At 41.9% G+C, this 22,616-nt stretch overlaps 8 protein-coding genes across 9 annotated transcripts; 6 read left to right on the top strand and 2 right to left on the bottom strand.

The window, feature by feature from the left end:
• The first annotated feature begins 312 nt into the window (after nt 1–312).
• On the top strand, nt 313–1,063 carry BCIN_03g08550 (hypothetical protein). Its single transcript, XM_024692217.1, has 2 exons — nt 313–443; nt 638–1,063. Exons 1-2 carry the CDS (start codon nt 338–340, stop codon nt 775–777), a joined length of 246 nt encoding a protein of 81 aa, XP_024547992.1. The 5' UTR covers nt 313–337; the 3' UTR covers nt 778–1,063.
• Nucleotides 1,064–2,208: 1,145 nt separating this feature from the next.
• On the top strand, nt 2,209–3,788 carry BCIN_03g08540 (hypothetical protein). Its single transcript, XM_024692216.1, has 3 exons — nt 2,209–2,439; nt 2,490–2,588; nt 2,647–3,788. Exons 1-3 carry the CDS (start codon nt 2,364–2,366, stop codon nt 3,735–3,737), a joined length of 1,266 nt encoding a protein of 421 aa, XP_024547991.1. The 5' UTR covers nt 2,209–2,363; the 3' UTR covers nt 3,738–3,788.
• Nucleotides 3,789–3,922: 134 nt separating this feature from the next.
• Nucleotides 3,923–7,210, bottom strand: BCIN_03g08530 (hypothetical protein). The gene is made up of 5 exons (XM_001554854.2): nt 6,893–7,210; nt 6,703–6,838; nt 5,357–6,649; nt 4,805–5,309; nt 3,923–4,753 (listed from the first exon to the last, which is right to left on the bottom strand). Exons 1-5 carry the CDS (start codon nt 7,063–7,065, stop codon nt 4,062–4,064), a joined length of 2,799 nt encoding a protein of 932 aa, XP_001554904.2. The 5' UTR covers nt 7,066–7,210; the 3' UTR covers nt 3,923–4,061.
• Nucleotides 7,211–7,751: 541 nt separating this feature from the next.
• BCIN_03g08520 (hypothetical protein) lies at nt 7,752–9,199 on the bottom strand. The gene has a single exon (XM_001554855.2). The coding sequence runs from the start codon at nt 8,910–8,912 to the stop codon at nt 7,833–7,835; it is 1,080 nt and encodes a 359-aa protein (XP_001554905.2). The 5' UTR covers nt 8,913–9,199; the 3' UTR covers nt 7,752–7,832.
• A 540-nt stretch (nt 9,200–9,739) lies between these two features.
• BCIN_03g08510 (hypothetical protein) lies at nt 9,740–11,497 on the top strand. The gene has a single exon (XM_024692215.1). The coding sequence runs from the start codon at nt 9,868–9,870 to the stop codon at nt 10,786–10,788; it is 921 nt and encodes a 306-aa protein (XP_024547990.1). The 5' UTR covers nt 9,740–9,867; the 3' UTR covers nt 10,789–11,497.
• A 348-nt stretch (nt 11,498–11,845) lies between these two features.
• BCIN_03g08500 (hypothetical protein) lies at nt 11,846–13,089 on the top strand. The gene has a single exon (XM_024692214.1). It carries the CDS (start codon nt 11,928–11,930, stop codon nt 12,825–12,827), a length of 900 nt encoding a protein of 299 aa, XP_024547989.1. The 5' UTR covers nt 11,846–11,927; the 3' UTR covers nt 12,828–13,089.
• Nucleotides 13,090–13,323: 234 nt separating this feature from the next.
• Nucleotides 13,324–17,518, top strand: BCIN_03g08490 (hypothetical protein). 2 transcript variants are annotated; one of them, XM_001554857.2, is made up of 3 exons: nt 13,324–14,383; nt 14,478–15,036; nt 15,084–17,518. In XM_001554857.2, the coding sequence occupies exons 1-3, from the start codon at nt 13,391–13,393 to the stop codon at nt 17,249–17,251; spliced, it is 3,720 nt and encodes a 1,239-aa protein (XP_001554907.2). In that variant the 5' UTR covers nt 13,324–13,390; the 3' UTR covers nt 17,252–17,518. The 2 variants fall into 2 exon arrangements, with proteins under 2 accessions (XP_001554907.2, XP_024547988.1); XM_024692213.1 differs by lacking the exon at nt 15,084–17,518 and having other exon boundaries at nt 14,440–14,507.
• Nucleotides 17,519–19,654: 2,136 nt separating this feature from the next.
• BCIN_03g08480 (hypothetical protein) lies at nt 19,655–20,746 on the top strand. The gene has a single exon (XM_001554858.2). The coding sequence runs from the start codon at nt 19,833–19,835 to the stop codon at nt 20,508–20,510; it is 678 nt and encodes a 225-aa protein (XP_001554908.1). The 5' UTR covers nt 19,655–19,832; the 3' UTR covers nt 20,511–20,746.
• The last annotated feature ends 1,870 nt before the right edge of the window (nt 20,747–22,616 follow it).

The raw sequence follows: 22,616 nt of genomic DNA, 5'->3' as shown, positions 1-22,616 counted from the left end.
CTAATTATTCTGCAAAGCAGCAAGTTCGAAGTGAATGTGAATATGAATGACTTGGTGTATTTGATATCTGCGGTGACAGTAGATACAATGACTGATTTTATTGGGTGTCTTATTAGCACGGTGGAGAGGCTTTGTAAAGTTAAGTTCTCTTTAGTGTGGTACAAAGTGGCTAATAAGCGTAGGTAGTCAGTCGCTGATACATCACATAACACACATAACACCAGACATAGCCTTCTAGCGAACCGAAATCACTTTCCTTATAAGAATTCTTCTTCACAAAGAACATCTACACATATCCACTTCGTTATCAAAGAACAGATTTTGAATTTACTTTCAAATGTCAAATATCTTACAAATCAACACCATGTCACTCGAAAACACCGATTCTCACAACGATAACATGGCTCCTGTCAATGATAAAACAGCTGATGAGGAAGTCCAATGTAAGTACTCTTCCATCGCATTCAATGATCCAGACTGGTAGACTATATGGATTCTTTCGATATTTCAAAATATTTCAATATCCGGAATGACCTCCACGGTTCGGGAATTGAAAGTGTCTGGCCATCGGTCTGCAGTTTGGACTATTGAATCCACAACTCCGTCCTTGACATATGATATCACTGACGCCGCAAAGTTGTCATTAATCCGCCCCTTCCACGAATAAATAATTCCATTGGAGACACTCAAGCCTTTCATAGGTTTGGTGACTTGGCTCGTGAGTTGCAATTGAAGATATTCAGACATGCGATACCAGCCCCGCGCGTCGTTCGATGAGAGAAAGGAGCTCCTTTGCGTTATTATTGGCCCATATCCGACAGCCCCTATCCACTATTCGATGAATGGAGATTTTTGGGTCTGGAATCCTTATTTCAAGCTGACTCGGTTTCCAATGCATCAGTAAATCTTGAATATGTCAAGATTAAGTCTGAGCGTGGACAAGGCAAAGCCCCCCCCTTAGAACTGGAGGTGGAAGCATTATACTTTTATGCGGCCGATCAGGATATTATTCTCATACATTTCACGGGTCTGGTTAGGTTGTATCGAAATGGCGGATCAATCAACCTTGGAAAATTCACTCATATTGCCATGTATTATCAAAATGAGCGATGGCCAGAAGATCTCCTAGTAGAAATGTTGAATTTCATCCAAGGCCATTGTCCAAGTCTCCAGAGACTTAGTCTCTTAATATGCAATCGATGGGACAAAACTTCACGCAATATGAAAATATAAGATTTCTCGATATTGACGGTAGTCTTAACCTTCTCAAATTAAGGTTCACACTCTTTATCAGAGCGAGAAACTACAACACAGAGGCCATGATAGGTAAAAGATTGAGAGAAATGTTCAACAGTGCCTCGGTTCTGAAATCTCAGCTTCAAGCAGTTTTTACGGAGATGGAAGAAAATAGGGAGGATAAAGTGATGGCATACTGGAAGAAAGTCTAGGTGGTTCCCGTTATTAATTGTGGATCACAGAATTATCACAATGATTCGGATCTGTACTTTTCAGACTTAGAAGCCTATGTGCGTCGCAATGATGATGGAACTCTGGAAACTGTAACTTGTGAGTGGAAAGACAATAAACGGGGTGAGCTTGGCGGTCTCGTTTGTTCAGAACCGAGTTAGGGCTTGATAGATGGTGTTGGATAGATGTTGTTGAGGGTGGGGTTGGGTAGGAATGAGTATACTTTCTGCTTATTGTTGGGTAGAAGCTCTCAAAGGAAAGAAATGAGAGATGATTAACACACATAGCAATACACAAAACATAACTATGACTTCACTTACTACATCAGCTCAGATGCAGTGAAACAAAGTGATTTTAGAAACTCAATACGGAATATATGTCATTGATCTTCTAACTGATGGGCAAGGCGAAAGTTTACAATCACATCCAGATTCTTTGCTTCGCACAATGTACTTCTTTCTGTAGATTACATGTAGCTTACAGAAAGCTTCACTATTTTCTATAAGAGACAAAAATCTATTGTTATCTCCAAGTTATCATCCCAAAAATTCAACATGTCCAAGTTTTCATCCGAAAATTCACCAAAAGAAATAACCGTCTCTACCCGAAGTTTCCTTGATTTCGGTTCGAATACGGCCCGAGTTTTACAGCTAGCCTTGTGCTCGGGGATTGTTTATAAACTCTTGAAGTCTTTATAAGTTTAAGGTTGACTTTTCAATCTATTCTGGTCACATCACAAAAGTGGCAGTTTTCTTTCACAGACTATCCACATTGATTTTCTCGGTGGGATAATCAGTTTCTTCTTCATCTCTTGTAACGACATTCAATATTTCAATACTAAAGTATTCGGATTCTATTCTGCGACAAATAATACATCATAATTCACCATAGCAACAATGTCGAGTGAAAGCAACACATCTGATTCAGAAGCTTCAAGCTGGTATGACGTGTCTTCCTCTGAGGAGGATGAAGGTAAAGTTGTCTTCAAAGGTTCTGTTTACAAATATTCTAATAGAACAAAGAAGTAGGAAGCCTATCAACAAGTGAACCCGCTATTGAGAGCCACAATGATGAGAATGCCATGGCGTTGACTGTTCATTCCATCTCTGGAAGCATCAGTGGTAAGACCTCAAGTATTATGCAACATACTTCTCACAAATATTTGCTAATAGACCATAGCTGCAGAAGTGACTCAATCAAACTCTTCTAACGCAATCATTTCACCCGAAACCTCAATCGCAACCTTGAAAGAATTTCACTCCTTCAGTCGATTTCCTCCAGAGCTACAGAAAATGATCTTCAAGCACGCACTGCCTGTTTCTGGCCCACTTCTATTGAGGTTTGAGATCTATGTTGATGAGGTTCCTGCTCTGATTTCCCAGAATAAGAGAACAGGAGAGAGAAACTACTCAGATACAGATTTCACGATCACAACCTTTGCCTTTAGTGCCAAATCCCCCCCTCTGCTGCCACTTTTGCTAGCATGCAATACTTCCAGCGAAGCTGTATCAAGCGGCGGTTATGAAAGAATTGTGGTCTCCTTTCCAGGCAACGACAATCGACAGAACAACTATGCTTTGAAGGAAAATCCTCACTTGAACATCGAATACCTTACATTACCTCCTCCGCAGCGAAACCATACTTGGATGCGTCCTGCTAAAGATATACTAGTGGTTTATGCAAAAGATTTCGTGATGCTGTATAAGCATGGCGGCTCCATGAATCTTTCTAATATTACACATTTGGCCGTACAGAACTTGTTGGGAAGAAAAGTCTCAACTCGGATTCTCTGGAAATGGGTCTTTGTTATTGCAGAAAAGCACTGTCCGGCCTTGAAGAAACTCAGTCTTCTTGTCGGCATCGACGTTACAGACAATGATTATGATGATGAAGAAACCATTGAAGATGATACACATAACATAATTGTTGATGTTGACGAGAAGTTCTATCGACTCGATTTTCACGATGAATCGGATGATGAACGCACTGTGAAAGATGGTGAACGATTTGGAATTGAGGAGCTATTTATGAGCAACAGGAGAGCTGTTGAGCTAAGAGACACATCGACTGTACTAGCAGAGTATCTGAGTGAAAATATTGGCAACGAAGACAAAGCTATGTATTGGAAGAACGTCAAAGTCCTCCCTGGCTTCCGAGCTAGACCCAATCACATGGAAAATGCAACGAAAATCATGGGTGTGGACGCGTGGGTACCTCAGGATGCCAACGGACAGCTAATGTGCAGACCTAACGAATTGTCTGGTAGCTAGAAATTCTGCGAAATCATGAAAGTGGTGGTATGCTAGACCAAATATTTGGCAATCTAGGAGATCGCTCGGAAGTGTGGAAACATGTAGAGGCTGGGGATTTTGCTTCTTCGTCAACGCTACTCTTTACTGAATGGGATTTCAGAATATGGATTTCAGATAATTCGATTAATGAGACATTAGGATATTGAGACTATGCATGTATTAAAATATCAAGTCATTATAAAAACTCAGTCTTTGCTATTCGATCCTGTGACCCCTAGTGCTCGGTCATATACCGAAATGAAACACAGAAGTGATATTATAACAAAGACAAAACTACAAAGACTAAACTGAATCCCCAGCAATTCTTGCTGCCATACTCAAGTGATGACACTTCAAGACATGCGCAGACCCGCTGGAAGTGTGGGTGTCATACTCGGCCAGAGCCAACGCTATGTCAAAGTAATGGTTAATTTCCAGACCATTCCAGAGCTTTCCTTTTGAATATTCTCCATCTATAAATTTCCGCCAATCATCATAATCCGCTTCCCCAATAATCGCTTTAGTTCCCGTTGGTAATTGCTCATTTTCTTCGGCAACACGAATTCCACGCTTTTTCAAAACGCGGTGCCAAACTTGAAGATTTTCCGATCTGCTCCAGAAACTGCTCCCGAGACACACATTCATACGTCTCACAACTTCATCATCCACATCATGTTTCGCATCTGTCGTCAGAACAACAATGCCTTTGAATAATTCTAGCTCCCTCAAAAACAAGTCTGGAATACCGGGATCACCATCTGAAAGGCTTTTCCGATGCGGGAACCGACGTTCCGCTTCGGGAATTGCAATTATGCAATTCCATTTTGCGGCTCTTTTGAAATGGGTACCAAAATCCCGCGTAGCATCCCATGTGACCGGACCAAGATCTGCCCTAGTTATGGTGTAAACTGGTCTATTGAAATGGGAGGCGAGTGCTTTCGCGGTGAGAAATTTCCCCATACTTCTTCGTCCGTGGAGCAGAATTGATAGGCTTGCTTTTGGTCTCATTAGTAGGCTTCTTTCTTCGAATCATGCCAGAAACTTACATGAATCTCTGCTTGTTCTAGATGGTAATGATTGGCTGCTGGAGTGTGTCCCCACCAATGCTTTCAACATATATTCGTGTTCTTCAGGGATAACAAGAGATTTGAAATCCACAGGGTTCTCTACACCTTCTTGATTCAGATCACTTATCGCATCTACACTCAGCATCTTCCATTTTTTCTTCTCTAGCACAAACCCCTCAATTGTGGGCGGCAGGAGCATGAGGAATTCATCTCCGAGTTCATCGTTAACATCACGAGAGTGCAAAAGATGCAAATCGTCCTTGTACTTGGCAGCACGGTCATTGTCAACCACATTATCCACGACCAAGTCCGAGCATCGACAATCTCTCTGGAAGCCGCGGTCATTGAAGTATTGATTGTTCGATACTCCATAATGTGTGCAATTTTCAGCGGTTTCCCTGGAATCGAACTCAATTGCATCAAAAAGACCAATAGCTTTGTTCTCAATCTCGAACTCGTTGTCTATGATGATTTCGCTTTGGACCTAATTCACTGTTAGGTCACACACTGAACATCAGACGCCTCACTTACTTCTTCACGTTCTCTTTTTAAATTCACAAAGGGGCCCGTTCCATACACTGGCGGTCTCCCTGTAAATCTCACATCTTCATCATTTGACGAGTTCGATACCTCTTCCCCAGCACTTCCTACATAATACTTGTGATCGCCTTGCTTCAAGGATCTCAATTTCTTTCCTCTGGTGACCAAATATGATATTTGCTTATTCGTTTCACTGATGGAGAGTATCTTAAGAGGCAAAACCGTAACTCTCTCTGTCATGAGCTTCCCATCCAGTTCAACTAGTAATTCTGACACTGCTCTTTTCCCAGCATACTCTGAAATTCTTAAAGTCTCATGAATCGGACCAACGGTCTTCCAATCAGATCTCATGTAGAAGCAGTTAATATTGAAAGGCGAACAAACGGCCTTCTTTTCAAATAATTCCGGTTTAGATAAGCGTAGTCGACCACCTGATGTATGGAAGACTCGATACGCACGAGACATGGGATAGGTGACAATCAGATCACCGGGGCTGAACAAGTGCCAAAGATCGGTAAAAGCAATTTCGGTCACAGAACCATCTTTAATCTGTTCACGGAGCTTGAAGACATGATTCAGATCGTGTTCCATGAATTCGATCAAGCACTTTAAGTGAGCAACTCTAGTATCGATGCATGCGAGAGGAGTCTGGTGAGGTGGGTAGACAACATCGCAAACCTCGCAACTGGATGGTGGATCTCTGAATCGGACCTTGCGATCTGATTTCCTGTCTTCTTGAGCTTGATCTGCTCCTCTGTTCTTGTCCTCCACCGGGTTCTCTGCCAACTTTTCGTCTCGAGATTTCATCATTTCCTCCAATTTGTGCAATCTTGCTCTAATTGCCTTCTCATACTCCACAAGCACTTTCCATGGCCCTGTCAGAACTCTACGCCATTCATTAATCACAAGACCCACCCCGGCTCCTATCACCATTCGCAGTTCGTCTCTCAAAGCCTCCGAGTTAATCGCCACTCTGATTGCTTTTCCCTCCTCCACCGCAACATCTAGCACATGTTTTCCCCTTTGCTCCATATGCTTTGATGCAGCCCAATCTTTGAACTCCATTCTATTGATATCAAGCTTGAGCTCTGCTCCTTGCTTGCCTACACGGACTTCAATAATTCCAGGCGACGAAGCTCGGTTGGAACGAACTCGTGATGGATATGGAGAGTTGGAGCGACGGTTATCAGAGTTGCGTCTGGTACGAGAAGCACGAGTTGCAGCCCAAAGAAAATCTTGCTCATATTCGGGTACCCAACGTTGAATCAAAACATAATCAGGATCCTGTTGTATGTATTAGTAATTTGAGCTCTCAGACGAAGTACAATAGAACATACCTGAGCATCGATCACATAATCTATGTTATTCTCTTTCAGAACCTCGATGGACAAGTGTCGAAGGTGCATTCTGGTCCAAGTTGGGCGCGTTTCGGGCGTCTCATTTTCAGGATCTCTTGGATCGATCTTGGAGTCTCTGCAGGATATCAGAAGATGAAATCGAAAATTTGGTATGCTAAGATCTGCTTACTTATTGCCGATGACATCTTTCTCGTCGTTGATAATTTCCTTCTCATTGGTGTTCTCATCCTCACTGCCCACAATATCACCATCTACCTCAACATTTTCTGCAACATCCTCTGAAAGCGGCGTCACATGTTCAAATCCATCCGATGAATCCATAACTTCTCCTTTAATTTTCATTATATCTCACAATATCTCACGATGTCTATCTCCAAAACTTTCTGGTAATTGAAAATGCGAAAAATCATCCTTTCATTTCACATTCAATGTTCTAGGCATCAGCTCTTTAAAGTTCCACCGACACCCCGCATGTCAGCTTTTGGGCTTTGTAACAATTACAGGGTTGTGATTTGTAGACATTTTAGGGCTGCAAGGAATATGCGGGCGTTTTGGCTTGGCGTGGAGCTGAGAGTTAGTAAATGGGGGTGCATGTCAGCAGACTGATTTTAGTTGAGAAAATAATTTGGTTTGTGTCACTTCATTGGGAGAAATGGGAGCATCAAAATAATATCAATATGGGAAGAAATCTATGTCAGCAGGAGTCTCACAAATAGTCACAAACAGTCACAGGCAAACACAAACAGTCACAAAATTATTTGTTATCTAGGTTTAGTTGAACTTTATTGATTATATATGGTATCTATCATGGTTGGAAGTTCGAACATTTCAATATCCTTTTAGCTAATAATGATTGTTACAGTGCACTCCTCCGGCATCAGCCCTGTCCATGTTCGCTTTTCCCGTTAGCTTCTCGCTAATGTATTGGTATGGGTACCACTTCATGACTTCCATTCACAAGATGGACGAGGTAAGCGCAAGCGAAACGCGAGTAATCTAATAGTGAGAAGTTAAGAATCTACTTCTGTTAAGTTTGAAGTAAACGTTTCTCACTAAAAGGGCGAGAGTGTTTTCATGCGCAAGCGTAAATGATTTCAAGCTCGACAGATTTACAAGTCTGCTCCCCCAAAGAGCTCCACCATCCCTTGGTATCTGTCGAAAGGAGTTCCATCATCATAGCATGGAAGCGCAGATGACAGTGCAGGAAACCATAATTGGGGTCTTTTGCCACCTTCCAACCAGCCCACTGTAACTGGAACTACCTCAATCTTCCTCCAGTAATCCTCCACAGCACTATCCGAGAGCATTTGTTCGCGTTCTGCATAATGCTCAAGTTCCATCATCGCTTGTTGTGCTACATAGTCTTTGAGTTCCATCATTGCGCGATGCGCATACAGAGAAGTACTACGCATTCCTTCCTTGAGGCCTTCTAACTCATAATATTCTAGCCTCGCGTCATCCTCTTCAAAATCAAGACTTTGAAAGTCTTCGTCCATTTCGATCAGTCTCATGTTTCGAGTCAACTCAGTATTATTGTTCCCGGTGCTGAATGGAACCGCTTCAGTGTCTCCAATGACTAGCTGAAGTTTCTTAAGTTCTGGGCAGTGTTTTTGGATGATATTGCAGAACTTTTCGAATAGAACTGTTAACTGTTCACGGTCGAAATCGTCGAAAAGATCGTAATCTATTCCGGTCACAGCGAGCTGTTTGATATTACGTAGAGATCCGATCGAGCCGCCAAGTTGATATAATCTGACGAGGCTGTCAATTCTGACCATGAAGACATCAGTCGAAGGTCGAAGATACAAGTAGTTGAGTGTATCAGGAATAACCTCTGTTGTATCGAGAAAATGACGAATTGGAGGGCGGATCAGTTCGATCTTCTCAAGCCCAACATGACGATATAAAATATCATTTGAGGCTTTGCAAGTCTCTGAAAGAGCTGAAACACCGGGAAATTTTGCGAGCGCAGATCCAAAGTTGATTATATCGGTGAATCCACCACGTTTCCTATGAATCCAGAAGCGGAAGTTCAGAATTTGCGAAGGTGGCAATGCCTGTGCGAAGATCATGCATCGAATTTCAGAGGGAAATTGAGCGAATTGAGGGAATGTCGTGCGTTTTCTTTTCAAGGGATTAGCCGCTGAACTCGTCTTGATTCGCGAATCGTTTGTTGAAAGCTGCCCCATTGTATTAGGCTTTTGAATATTCTTCTGCTTTGGAAAAAGCGTTTCTTTGGATACTCTTAGTTTGATTTGCTTTTTCGGACTCAATGTAGATGATTATTGATCGAATAGCTGTGAATCAGAAGATTTGAGTGGTTTTTTTTTTTTTTGAGAGAAAAGTGGGTGTAGGCTTGGTATTTGTATTTTTGAAGAAGATGGATGGATGGAGCCAAAATTAGCTCAGAACAGGAATGGGAGGTTTGTAGTTTATATACGGATCTACAGTAAGAGCCGTATGGTTAATCATTACCAATGATGATGTTCAATAACTCGCGATGTGTAAAATGATTTGTAATTTTGTGTTCACGGTTAACTCGCGCTCGCACCGTAATCATCGGTTGCTAGGCGTATGAGGTAAGTTCCAGTCTCTCGGCAAATCGAATTAGGCAATCTTGAGGCGATTGATTTAGCAATTATATATAAACGGCTTTACATCAGACCGTACTAGGTAACATGATGTTCACGGTCATTATATCTATATAAGTATCAGACCGTATTGAAGAGCAAAATTTTCACTATCATAATGTTTGTATCAGCATCATACCGTACTAAGTAACAAGATGCTAACGGCCATCATGTTTATATAAGCATCAGACCGTACTGAATAGTAGAACTCTCACGGTCATTACTTTTACATAATCATTTACCTCTTCAAAGATCATCTCACTGTTTTCCATTACGGGCCTGTATAACCGTGTCATCATTTTTGCGCAAGATCAAAACTTCCAGTGTTCATACAATTTACTTAGCAGTATGTAGCTTACTCTAAGCCGTAAGTCCCCTACCCAGTTGGTATATAGTCGTTGTTGAAACCCTGCTGAAAACCCTCCAAATTATCCTCCTTCCTTACAATACAACCTTCCTCCGATCAAATCTACAATCAACTCCATCCACACATTCAATCTCTCGAAAGACGACCATGAAAAAGACGATCATGAAAAAGGCAGCTCTGAAAGCAGCCGTGAGAAAGGCAGCCATGGGAAAGAGAACCACCAAGAATACGACCATGGATAGGACAATAGTTGCTGTGGAAAACATGGCTATAACAGCCCCTATTTCAAGCTGGCTCACACCAAGTCAAACTCTCGCATTCAAGGCTCTCAAACGCTCAACCGAGGACGACAGCTTCTTCGCATTTGAATTTCTTCCCCTCGAGGTCCAGATCATGATCTTGAAGTACACACTGCCTCAAAAACGTCTTATCCGTATGGGATTTAGAACCGATTTCGAAAATTACAACATGATCTTGAATTTTCAGATGCTACCTGACATGCATCTGACACCATTGCTCAACACTTCTTGGCTATTTAACACGGAAGTTCTCAAGGAATTCAAGAAAGTCGAGCTCCAAAAGTACTCCAGAGGTGTAAAATCAAAGCTCTACAAAGCTTTAGATAACGATAATTACTCTCCCCCGAATTATTTTTGGGATCGTTTTAGACGCAACGTCTTTTGTGAGACAGGATCTGGATATCGCTCTTTAGATCATGTCTATATTCGACCCGAGACTGATACATTAGTCATCGACTATCGCCAGCTTTTCATTCTTTACTTCATCGGCGGGTCCATTGACTTTTCAAATGTCAAGAATATCGCCCTTACCAATGTAAGACAATTCGAATGGACCTGGCCATTCTATCATCTCGATGAAGACGATGTGGATCGTTTGATACTCGGTGTCATTAGTGTCGGATGTCCTCATCTTGAAAAATTCACATACATCATCTCAAACGAAGACCCGATGACCGAAATGCACATCGACACAGAAGAAGTAATCTTTGACATCAACGAAGAATTTTACTATCAAGATTTCGAGTATGAAGACGGGGAATTCCACTAAGAAGCCCCTAATAACTTGATGGACATTAAGAATGATGTGGATCATGTTCATCGATGTTTTCTCAGGCAGCTTGACTCTGAATATAGACTCAAAGACGATGTTATGAATTTCTGGAAGAAGCACGCACCGGATACAGACATGATCGCGAGATTCGATCCGGATTCAGATTGGCGTTTACGTATGAAGCGTTGTCCGGAGCCTAGGTATCATTTCGTGGGATTCGATACTTACTTGCCCGCTCATGCTGATGGAACTGTTCTGAGTCGGTATAAAGGATTGGCTCAAATCTTTGAGGGTGCACCATGGTAAATCGTTTACCATTGGAGATGAAGGGCTATCAAAGAGAAGGTTTACGGATGACAGAGCTTTGCAAGCTAGGAGATTGCAGAACGCGGGATTCATATGAGCAAGTCAGGCAGGTCATGGGAGGAAGTGGGATTTAATGTTCATAGTTCAGGCACGAGTGGCTCTCGTGGGGAAGTGATGAAGGTATCAGCACCTGAATGTTTTAGGAAAATCTATGAGGGGCTATTAAGGCATCGGGACAAGATCTGCTATGGACAGACGGACGGATTGGAGAAAACATAGCATCTCTCCACATTCTCCTTATTTCCCTCGCTTATCTTTTTTCAAAAATTGAAGCTAAAAAAAGATTCATCACTGTAGCTAGTCCCTCCTGTCAAATGCTTGAACATCTTTATAATCCGTATTCTCGTGACTATCTCAGGAACGCAATTTACAAAATGTCGGGTCTTGAGCCTCTCACATGTGATGTACAGACTATTGAACAGATCTACCTGAACTATGTACAAGAGTCAGATAATATCTCTCTCGCCATTATGAAGTAGAGAATTTAATGGGGACACATTTAGATGGAATTTTTGGTGTATATTTACCCGTTTTGTGGTGTCTGGATAAAATTACCCGAGAACAATCATCCGATGGAATCGTGGTTTTGCCAGAGCTTTACTAAACGCACCCAGATTAACTTTCAATACACACCCACTTGACCCATCATGTGTGTCCTCTTTGTTCGTTGTGTCCGTTATCATACATTGTATATTCTCATTATTCGTTATATACAACACATACCTGTAGGTCTATTGAATTGGAAACTGATCTCAAATCCTCGCATTAAAATGTCTGGCGCAAGGAATACAACCATCAATTTTTATGATCTGCCTACGGAAATCCGCCGTGAGATCTGGAAATTTTGTTGTTCTGAAGAGAGGATACTTCACTTCAAAGTCGATGCCAATGTCCGACTAAATAACTTTGACACTTATTGTCTTCAATACCTACCTCCACCCAAACTCTTACGTGTCTGCCAAGAATCACGGGAAGAAACATTGAGGATTTATCAAGAGTCGTGGAGTAGCAAGGAAGACGAGCAAAATGATGAGGCGAATGGCCGTAGCATCTCGGGTCGCTGGTGGAATCCATCTATGGATACCATTTATGTTCCATACTGGCTTCCGATCCACTCTACAGACAATCCCAATTTGAATCCAGGCGTGAAAGACATGAGTTTTCCTCTTGATAACCCATTTTTTCAGAAGCGAATGGGTGCGATGCAGCATCTCGCAGTTTCAACGAAAGCTACTGGGATCCGGTGGATTTGGGAAGAATCTATAAGACATCATGAGCCATTCAGCTGGCTGAAGCTAGCGACGTGGATAGCTGAGTTCCCAAATCTAAAGACATTCACATATGTTGTCGATTATTACACATATCGTTATAAGGAACAAGGCCCTCGATGGATTGACCATCCGGATTTTGCGATAGAAGGAAATTGGCGAAGTCACTCGGCACGATGGGATATGACACCGTCTAAGATCATTGCGGAACTTGAAGAGTGTTTCGAGCGCATACGGTCTGAGAGAGGCAACAGGAAGTGGATGCCTCCGAGGGTGAGGATTGTGTTGGATGAGGAGGACCAGGAAGAATGTTATTCTCGTGAGGCCCGTCTTCGAAGAAAGAATCCAGGGTCGTATGAGCACGGTGCAACGATGGTGGACATGGCAGCTGGAAGCCAGTAAGGATATTGCAACAACACGCCTGCTGACCAAGTGGGCTAGAAATGAAAGTGTGAAAGCTTGAGATGGGCGGGGATAATTGGGGCAAGAGAGTAAATAGGCGAGCATAGAAGGAGACTACTAGAGACTTTTAGATAAGACTACGCAAGGGGGTGTTGGATGGCGTCGGGAGAATATTATATCACGTTTCATTCGATAGTCTTTGACAACATGTATTGGGGAAATATTGAAGAATTTCCAGAATTCCTAATTTTTTATTGGTTCATTGTTTAATCTGTGATGTTGAAGTTCTTGAATACTGCCTAGGCACTTGTGAGAACTTAACACTTAACCAATAAGAACAAATCTGCTGGCTTCGAACTAACATCGGCGTCGGTGTTGTTCACTGACATGCGCAGAAGGATTTTGATTGGTGTTTGGTGGGGTTGCTGGGGTATTTGGGTACTGTAAACAAAAAAACGTAAACAACTCAACTAATAACTTGCCATTTTTAATTTAAGAACAACTCCAACTCCAAACAAACGACAACATCTTCGACAACTACCAACCACCACCAGAGCCTCACGATGTCTGCTTCTGGGGATTTGATCGATTTCGACATAATTGAGAACCAGAAAGAAAACATTCAATCATTACCACAAGGACGATCCGCAAGGAATCTCGCAAAAATATTCTCTCCATCACCTCTACAACCCCTCTCAACACCTACACCATCCGATACCAGGAATTTGAACGATGCAGTTAGAGAAGAATTTGAAGAAGAACTAGCCAATATTGGTGAATCAGACGACCCATTAGATATCTACGATCGATACGTCAAATGGACACTCGATGCATACCCCTCCGCACAAGCAACACCCAATTCACAACTTGCCCCTCTTCTCGAGCGCGCAACGAAGACCTTCCTTAATTCTCCGCAATATAAAAATGATCCACGATACCTAAAGCTATGGCTTTCATATATACGGTTCTTCTCCGATACGCCGCGCGAAACATTTGCATTTTTGGCTCGTCATAGTATTGGCGAAGGATTAGCATTATTCTACGAAGAATTTGCAGGATGGTTGGAAGGTGCTGACAGATGGGTGCAAGCGGAGGAAGTTTTTCAGATGGGTATTGATAAGGAGGCTAGACCGGCACCACGTTTGTTACGCAAATTCAACGAGTTCCAGGAAAGATTTGCTGCTAGACCAGAGAGCAGTAATGAACCTTCATCTCCCGCATTACCTACAGTTCGACCAGCTCTTGCGGCGAAAATAGACCCATATGCTGCAGTTGCGCCAGCTCCCGAAGATCCTCAGGCACCTAGACCTTCTGCGGGTGTAGGCGGTGGTTCAACGACTACCAAAAGTGGGAAGCAGAAGTTGAAGATTTTCTCAGATGATGAGAATGGATCTGCGCCAGCAGTCTCGGCGTCTCCAGGGGCAGGTTGGGAAAGTATAGGATCACTGGCAGACCGGAAAAAGGAAAATAGGATTGAACCAAAGCCATGGGTTGGTGAAACACTAAAGGCGGGTGGAAAGAAGAGCAGTACCAAGATACCAATTTTCAAGGACGAGGTATGTTTCTTCTTCCGATCTATTGTCCCTTGTTATGCATATGTTGATGATCATAGGACTAATTTTTGGCACTTGTGGCATTTATGTATTTCAGTCATTAAAATTACCTCAAATCACAAATCCAGAATTGCAACAAGTGACTATCAATCCTAGAAATGGCAGAAGTGAACGAATTTTTGTTAATCTTGAAGCTGTGTATCCTAGCCCGGATGAAATTGGGACGGAATTGAGCTTCGAAGAGTTGCGAGCTGCTCATCGCGGATGGTTGGATAAATCATGGGACCAGGAATTAGATGTACCATCAGAGCCAATGTCAAGTGAACCAGCTCAAGATTCTAATTCTAATATGGGCATTGAAACTGTTACACAACAAATTCCTGAGAAGCTAGTCATTGCTCGGGATTCAGTATTTTCCGATGAAAATCGCCCGGAGAAATTCGCAATTGCTCGGGATCCTGTACCTACGGATGAAAATCGACCAGCGAAGCTCGTGATTGCTCGAGATCCAGTATATGCTGATGAAAATCGACCAGAAAAACTTGTTGTTGCTCGAGATTCAGTATATTTGGATGAGAATGGAGCAAAGAAGGAACATAATAGGGAAACCAAGCATAGGAGAATGAAAGTCAAGGAGGTTAACAAGACACAAATAAGTGAGTCTTGAAGATCTTTAGCAATTTTGAAAGCTAACAATTTTTAGTCAGCGCCAAACTTTCTTCGCCGACGGGGAAGAAGATGAAAAAGAGGAAGGCATCGAAGGAGCAAACGATGACTCTTCATACCAAAGCAGCCACGGATGAGATTTATGACATCTTTAATCAACCCCTCAAAGCAGCGAGTGAGGAAGAAGAAGAGGAGGAGGAAGAAAGTGATGACGATGATGAAGATATGACCGATGGTGATTATACAAGTGGCGGAGAAAGTACCATGACAGGGGGGCTTAATGGTACTAGTGAAGCTGGTGACGATGACGAGACTACGGATGTAAAGAGTGAAAGCGAGTGGACTGAATTCACAGCGCAGAGGCCTGTTCCAGATACGGACGATGAAGACGGAACCATAGCCTCTACCTTCACCGATGGCGAAGATGAAGAGTTTGAGGCTATCAAGGTTGCAATTCCTCGTGATGTCGAAGAACACGATGATCTTGTGACTCCAATATCCGAGGATGGTCCATTTAGATCAACGACAAGTTTTGTACCAATACCTCCGGAAGATTATGATCCGCCAACTCATCCATATCGAGACCCTGCTCAAGTTTCTCAAAATCGTCTTCCTTTCATGACCCCAATCGTTGAGAGAACTGAATCTTCGCTTGGATTACCAACGATCAGGGATCAGAAGCATTACTTTAATTCTACGACTAGCCCTAGTAGAGGTAGTGGATCAAAGATACAGGTTTTCCAAGATGACGATGATGATGATGATGACGAGGATAGCAGTCCGTTGAGGGAAATCGTTAATGAAGCAAAACCCATCGACCGAATTCCGCAACCGCAATTAGGCAAGAAAAAGCCTTTGTCAAATTCGACAGCATTCGCCAAAGAAATTGCACCTAAAGGTCCGATTGTTCACGATTCGCAATGTAATCCTGTTGATGAAAGTATACGACAATTGATATTTGAGAAGTTACAGCCTCCTCTCAGCTCTTATGAAGGATTTTCTCAGCACGACGAGGCGAGAGGTCAGTCAGCAGAATTGAAGAAATATGCCAAAGCAGCTTCGAGAGCAAAAGGCTCAAGCGACAGAACTAGTATCTCAGCGCCCCCAACTCTAGAATTTTCTGGAACAGATAGACAATACACATTAAAACGAGAGCTTGGTGCTGGCGCATTTGCTCCCGTATATCTCCTGGAAAGTGGAACAGAGAATTCCGAGCAAGATGAGAACGAAACTCCAGCAGTCATGGGCAAGGGGGCTTTTGATCACTTTAATCGTAAATCACTGGAAGCATTAAAGATGGAAGATCCACCAAGTGCATGGGAATTTTACATCATGCGCCAAGCGAAACGAAGATTGGGAGTTTCTCGTCCTGCAGAAAGCATTATTGATGTGTACGAAATGCATCTTTATAGAGATGAATGCTATTTGATAGAAGAATATAGAGATCAAGGTACTCTCCTAGATATCATCAATATCTCTCGCGCAGATGCCAAATCACCGGGTGGTGTTATGGATGAACTCCTCGTTATGTTCTTCACCATCGAACTGTTCCGCACAATTGAAGCTCTACACTCAAAGGGTATCCTCCACGGTGATCTTAAAGCAGATAATTGTCTGGTTCGTTTTGATTCTCTCTCGGACTCTGATAATTGGAGTCCCAAATACAAGAGAGATGGAAGCGAGGGCTGGAATAAAAAGGGCATTGCACTCATTGATTTTGGCAGGGGAATCGATATGAAATGTTTCAAACCTGATGTTCAATTCATCGCGGACTGGAAGACAGGTCCACAGGATTGTGCGGAAATGAGGGAATTAAGACCATGGACTTATCAAATTGATTATCATGGACTGGCGGGAATTATCCACAGTATGCTTTTTGGAAAATATATCGATACGATTGCTGAGAGACCGAATGATTCTATTGGTGGAATGGGAGGTGGTGGATTGAGGAAGTGGAAAATCAAGGAGGGTCTTAAGAGATACTGGCAAACTGAAATTTGGGCAGGGGTTTTCGATATTTTGTTGAATCCTCAAGGATACGTGGATGGAGAGGAAGGGGGGAAATTACCAGTGCTTAGGGGAATGAGGGTCATGAGAGAGGAAATGGAGGAGTGGTTGGAGGGGAATTGTGAGAAAGGCGCGGGGTTGCTTAAAGGGGTTAAGAAATTGGAAGATGGGGTTAGGGAGAGGGCTAAGAGGAGGTAGATGTTTCAGTTGGGGGAGGTAATCGCTTGGATGTGGAAGTGTTATTAGGAAATTATTTGGTTATTAGGAAGTAGGGGAGTAGGGAGTAGGACATTGCTACGGGGGGGTTAAAGGGGTATATCCAATCTATCGTAGTTTTAGACCATGGCGTTCTGGTTCATGAGGAATTGTCAATCCTTTTGTACGGATTTGAGACTTTGATGGATGGATAAAGATAGATAGATAGGTGGTAGGAATTTTTATGAGAAGTTTATGAGAATTTTCTGATTTCTGAGGTTTGATTTGTGGTGTTTGATATTTGAACCTTTGAATCTGTGAATTTTTATTAGAATTTTGTTGTTCTTGGGGCTGGGGGTTTCGGTATCAGGAAAGGTGGTTGTTGTATATATGTGAGTATGTAAGTTAAGCCCCTGTCTCTTTCTGAACGAGGAGAAAATTGAGATCGGAGCCTGAAAAGCTTGGGGGAGGGGGGGAAGGGGGTGAGTTCAGATATACATTGTCTCGCGTTATCACTATTTCCTTTCGGGACTCATTTTCGGTTTGGGGACGCTTTGATTAGGATCGGGATGTTTTCAGATTGGGATTGGATATAGAGTGAAGCGATGAAGATACTTGCTGGTAGTTCGTTGTTTGGTTTGGTTTGGTTTGGTATTTTGATATTTTGTAATATATACATGTGGAGGAATAAACTGTTTGTTTGTGATTTGCAAGTAATGAGATGAGGTGATATGGCTTTGAGACTTTTAGGGGATTTGAGGTAGTTTTGAGATTTTGATGTGCATCGATAGATGTTTGGAAGTTTATTGATTCAATAGCTAGGTAGTTTTGGTGTCTATGATGATTGCACTTTTGTTTTTCATTAGGACGTCATAATTTTATCTCCAGATTAAGATCATATGATACACCCTGCCTTGTGAATGAACTCGTGCAAAACCATTCTTTTTTTAGGTTTGGTTTTTGAAAAGTGTACATATTTGACGAGCGTGTGTGTAATAAGTTGAGACTACTTCTATTCTAAACCCCCGCTCCTACTTCCATGTTGGCGTATCCCGATTATTTCCTTCTACCCTTTAAGACCAGATACCTTCTTAGGTACGCCCGCGCTGTATCTCTCCTTTTTTAGGATTTTTTCAACGTCACTATAATCCTATGTGGAGCGATTTTCGATGTCATATAATGTTTCGTTGAATTGTTGTAGAAATGTGTTTGTTGAGTTTTACTGTTGATCAAAAAAAAGTTGTTGTGAATACAACTTCTTGATTTATATATACGCTGTTGAGTTGTTTGCCTATCTTCTTATTCTGTTATTGGTTCGCAGATTTTGAAGTCGAGTTTTTAGACGCCTTGCAGACAACAGTTTAGAAGGTCAACAGTCTTCGTTTCCGGAAAATCTAAACGTCTAGATTGCTAGGCAACTGGGCTCAAGGAAATATTAGCTTGCGCATGGTTGTTCGCTTATTTCGTTCAGTTCCTTCAATCACCAATAGCAAAGTTCCTATCGATGTAATCAAGATATGCAAAGGACAAACAAGCGCTCTAGATTGTTTCTGTGGAGAAAGCGGTCGAGAAGTAATTCTACTTTGAGAATATATCGACCAAAGAAATTGTCATGACCAACTGTTGAAACCGTCCGTGACCTCAATGTCCACTAAATCGAAGACTTTGCTGCCGTCACTTATTGTTTGATGCTGAGTTGTAGGGATATCAATGGAATAAACCGAAAGTTGAGGGCCGCGGAAGTAAAAGAGCGGGTTTAGAAAGAAGGGGGAACGGAAATGGATAAACGAAAAAATGAAGCACGGGGAAGACGAGCAAGGTTTATTATCAGTAAGCTAGATCGGAGAGAGACACAAGGAGATTTTAATCTTATGATTCGCTTGAACCCTTTATTTCGTAAACTATAGGGTAAATACAGATATGTCTAGATGCTGCGACTACTCATTCAATCTCTCTGACACTAAGAGCTGCTGTGAAGATCTTAAATAGAAACTCGTATATACCTTTCCCGAATCCTTGTTAATGACATCATAATTTTAAATCTTTAGCCAAAACCTTATTCTAACTTGCATATGAGGAAAAGCAATTGTGGTCTATGATGTAGTATCGATTTGATGCTCTTCGATATAAATCATTTCTTCTTTTGGGGGTTTGAATCTACCAATGTGTTTGATTTTTTCATTCTTGATTTTTTTGAATGTATGAATTTGAATTCACTGTTCACATGAACAATACATAAAAAAATAAATCATTTGATGATATGACTTTGAAAAATCGTAAATAAACAAGTTATAAAACTCTGAGTCACAGCATTCACTGTTATAGACTTCTCTTTGTTTTTAACATATTCACTTGAATCGACCAATCCACAGATAAAAAACCGATGCTCGATTAGCACCCTAGACTGGTGTGGAACTCAGAAATGCTAATAATAAGTCTACTGTAATTTCAAGATCCAAAATCCTTCAAGACTTCCACTCTCCGACCCTTCATCTTTTCACATAAAATAATTCGATCTGCACAAGATTCGAATCCAAACAAAGGCCACCTTCAAACAAGCTCAACTTGAGTCATCAACTCAATCATGTCGAGCAACAATGTTCAATCAGAGATTGAGAACTACAAAGCTCAATGCGAATTCCAAATTGCTCAACACCAAGCAAAACTGGCGCTCGAACAAACCAAACATCAACAAAAGATCGGCAGATTCAGAAATCCACACCTCGAAGATGTTGCTTTTATCAGGGGTGAGCATCGGCGATACATGAATTTCGTAACCACTCAGCATCGAGAAAGTATGGCCATCCTCACTACTCAACACCAGAAATACATGTCCGATGTTTCAGTCTTGCACCAGCAACAAATCGATAACCTCTCAGCACAACATCAACAACAAATGGGCAATCTCAAAGCTCAAAATCAAGAAGGCCAAGAAAAAGAAATTGCCAAACTCGAGATTGACCACAAAAAAGCAATGGACAGTTTGAAAAAAGATCAGGAAACCATCATTGAAGCTACCAAGGAAGAGTATGAGGAAGAACTCGATTGTCTTCAGACAGCAGACGACGAATTCGTTTCCGATCTCAAGGGAGGTCATGCAAGAGAAATCATCGAACATCGAGAGGTAAACAAATCGCGAGTTGAATACGCTGAGGAGGAGTTTCGGGCCTATTTAACTGAAATCGAGAGAATTCACAAAGATCGCATGGCGAAGTTGGAAAAGGCTCATAAGAAGTGCATGAGGAAGCTGGAAGAGTGCTGAATTGCAACTTTTAAGCTTTTTATTGGGGATTCGAGGTGATTCTTTCTTCATGGTCAATGAGATTGCTAAATTTATGGTCTGGATGGATGGGCTTCGTATCGTTGATGATCATAGCAAGATGGGACTACTCAGGCAGAATAAAGGACTTACAGTTTATGGATATCAGTCAGTTAAGTCACTCACTGGTAGGAACCTGAGAGTGCAACCAATACTCTAATTTATCTTTGGATGCTATACTTGTCGCATTTATCTATCAGGCATTGACGTGATATATCACTTTGTGACATCAAACCCTGATTTGTCCCATCGAAAAATAACAACAAAATTAAATACTAAAACTCTACAGAAACCTGTTAGATTAATGAAGAACAGAAGCAAAGAACCTGAATTCGCATATATCTAACAAGAGATAACCTATCCATAATCCACCCAACATCCGGAGTGACCACAATCGCAAGCTATCTACCATGAAAGAAAGGTGACAAGAGCACATATTTTGTAGACTTCAGCAATTTGGTCTTGGCAATACTATGCACTTCCACGCAAATAAAAATGAGCTTATGGGAGCGATGAAGAATTCACAAATCCAACCGACTACACTATCAATCTTTTCTCATCTAAAACGGAAAGCATCCCAAGTAAAAGTTCATTCAAGAATCTACACATGAACCTGGTATGGTATGCTATATTTATCATTACCATAATTGAAAACAAGGAAGAAATCCATTGAAATGTCGAGAGCCAACTTAATGCAAACTAAACGCCCCAGAAATAAAAGAACCACAAATCAAAAACACCAATCGCTATGCAGACAAATCTCTCTACTTTATCCCCGAATCTTACCCTCTCATCAAACGTAAATACATCCGGCTTCTCCACTTATGACTGGAAAGATCTTCTCTTGATAGAAGGATACTTGTAAGCGGGCGTATGTGTCGCCTCCTGGGAAGTCGTCGAAGAATATCCAGAAGGTACTGGAACACCCGTGATCCAAGGTCCAGTCTTAGTGGTATAAGTACCAGTAGGAGCCGGAACGCCACTGATATATCCAGTTCCGGAAGGAATAACTGTGGAGTTACAGCTGTTCTTTGCATTTTCTAAGAAAGCATCGAATTTACCAGCGAGGTTGATACCAAGAACCATGCCGGCTTGGCAATGGGACTTAGGGTTTGCCTGAGCACAGTGGAACCAAGTTGGTTTGTCCGTGTTAACGATGAAATCGCGGGTGGTGTTGGTAGCATTGACAGGATTGAATTGGTTGAAGCCGGTATCGAAACCGCCATTGAAATTACAGGGGGTTTTAAAGTTCGATTGAGTAACGGTGTGATTTCTGGCGAGGAATTCGAATCGAATGATATCACCAATGTTGGCATTCAGTGGCTTTTAGTGCGAATGCTCCAAGTCAGCACACAGCATAAGCGTAAAATCTTGGCGGATGGCTTTCTATTGGACAGACCGTATCATTGGGAAAAGGAAAACACGATAATAAGTGTATTCGACTGATGAGATTGACAGATTGCTAAGCAAAATGTACAGCTTTGTCGTAATGAGCGCAGTCAGCCCTCTCAACACGAGATTTGATATAAGCTATCATGAGGTAAAACTCTGATCAAGATGAATACCATTGCATTCAAGCTATAACAAAAAAGTGTGGAAATTGATTTTTCTAAAGAACTGTGTAGGTCGCTTTGTCTAAATAGAACATGCGGATGTTCGATTCCTAGCACAATGAAAATGCTATCCTTCCATTAGCGTCGGACTTGACGACTATCTAGCACTTGCCGAACGTAACCAATTAGCCGAATCGTTGGTTTATATCGTCTATGTTCCTCATTCAAATTGTGCGAGCTGAAAGGAGGCCGTAATTGGTGAGAATGGAATGATGGATGCCGATAAAATGCAAGCCGTTTGGGTGTCTCGTAAACATCACGGAAATCTCAGATTACTAAAAACTCGTGATTCCGTGCTGAATAGCTGATGGTTTCATCGAACGGGTCTAGAATGGTAAGATCGCAACACGCTCCCAATTGTCATTCCATGCTGAGTCGAGTGTGAGACTTGATTCTTGGTGAGAAAAAATGTGAATGCTGATATTAATTTGGTCTT

This window comes from Botrytis cinerea, chromosome 3 (assembly GCF_000143535.2).
Source record: "Botrytis cinerea B05.10 chromosome 3, complete sequence".
NCBI lineage: Eukaryota > Fungi > Ascomycota > Leotiomycetes > Helotiales > Sclerotiniaceae > Botrytis > Botrytis cinerea.
This window is presented reverse-complemented; position numbering and strand designations above follow the sequence as displayed.

Excerpts from the sequence above, each read along its gene's own strand:
- BCIN_03g08490 (XM_001554857.2), top strand. The coding sequence starts at position 13,391 with ATGTCTGCTTCTGGGGATTTGATCGATTTCGACATAATTGAGAACCAG. Across the intron at positions 14,384-14,477 it reads TACCAATTTTCAAGGACGAG|TCATTAAAATTACCTCAAAT; the intron begins GTATGTTTCTTC and ends TATGTATTTCAG. Across the intron at positions 15,037-15,083 it reads GGTTAACAAGACACAAATAA|TCAGCGCCAAACTTTCTTCG; the intron begins GTGAGTCTTGAA and ends AACAATTTTTAG.
- BCIN_03g08530 (XM_001554854.2), bottom strand. The coding sequence starts at position 7,065 with ATGAAAATTAAAGGAGAAGTTATGGATTCATCGGATGGATTTGAACAT. Across the intron at positions 6,650-6,702 it reads ATTATGTGATCGATGCTCAG|GATCCTGATTATGTTTTGAT; the intron begins GTATGTTCTATT and ends TACATACAACAG. Across the intron at positions 5,310-5,356 it reads TAAAAAGAGAACGTGAAGAA|GTCCAAAGCGAAATCATCAT; the intron begins GTAAGTGAGGCG and ends ACAGTGAATTAG.
- BCIN_03g08550 (XM_024692217.1), top strand. The coding sequence starts at position 338 with ATGTCAAATATCTTACAAATCAACACCATGTCACTCGAAAACACCGAT. Across the intron at positions 444-637 it reads AGCTGATGAGGAAGTCCAAT|TTGTCATTAATCCGCCCCTT; the intron begins GTAAGTACTCTT and ends GACGCCGCAAAG.
- BCIN_03g08500 (XM_024692214.1), top strand. The coding sequence starts at position 11,928 with ATGTCTGGCGCAAGGAATACAACCATCAATTTTTATGATCTGCCTACG.
- BCIN_03g08510 (XM_024692215.1), top strand. The coding sequence starts at position 9,868 with ATGAAAAAGACGATCATGAAAAAGGCAGCTCTGAAAGCAGCCGTGAGA.
- BCIN_03g08480 (XM_001554858.2), top strand. The coding sequence starts at position 19,833 with ATGTCGAGCAACAATGTTCAATCAGAGATTGAGAACTACAAAGCTCAA.
- BCIN_03g08520 (XM_001554855.2), bottom strand. The coding sequence starts at position 8,912 with ATGGGGCAGCTTTCAACAAACGATTCGCGAATCAAGACGAGTTCAGCG.
- BCIN_03g08540 (XM_024692216.1), top strand. The coding sequence starts at position 2,364 with ATGTCGAGTGAAAGCAACACATCTGATTCAGAAGCTTCAAGCTGGTAT. Across the intron at positions 2,440-2,489 it reads TTCCTCTGAGGAGGATGAAG|AAGTAGGAAGCCTATCAACA; the intron begins GTAAAGTTGTCT and ends AATAGAACAAAG. Across the intron at positions 2,589-2,646 it reads CATCTCTGGAAGCATCAGTG|CTGCAGAAGTGACTCAATCA; the intron begins GTAAGACCTCAA and ends AATAGACCATAG.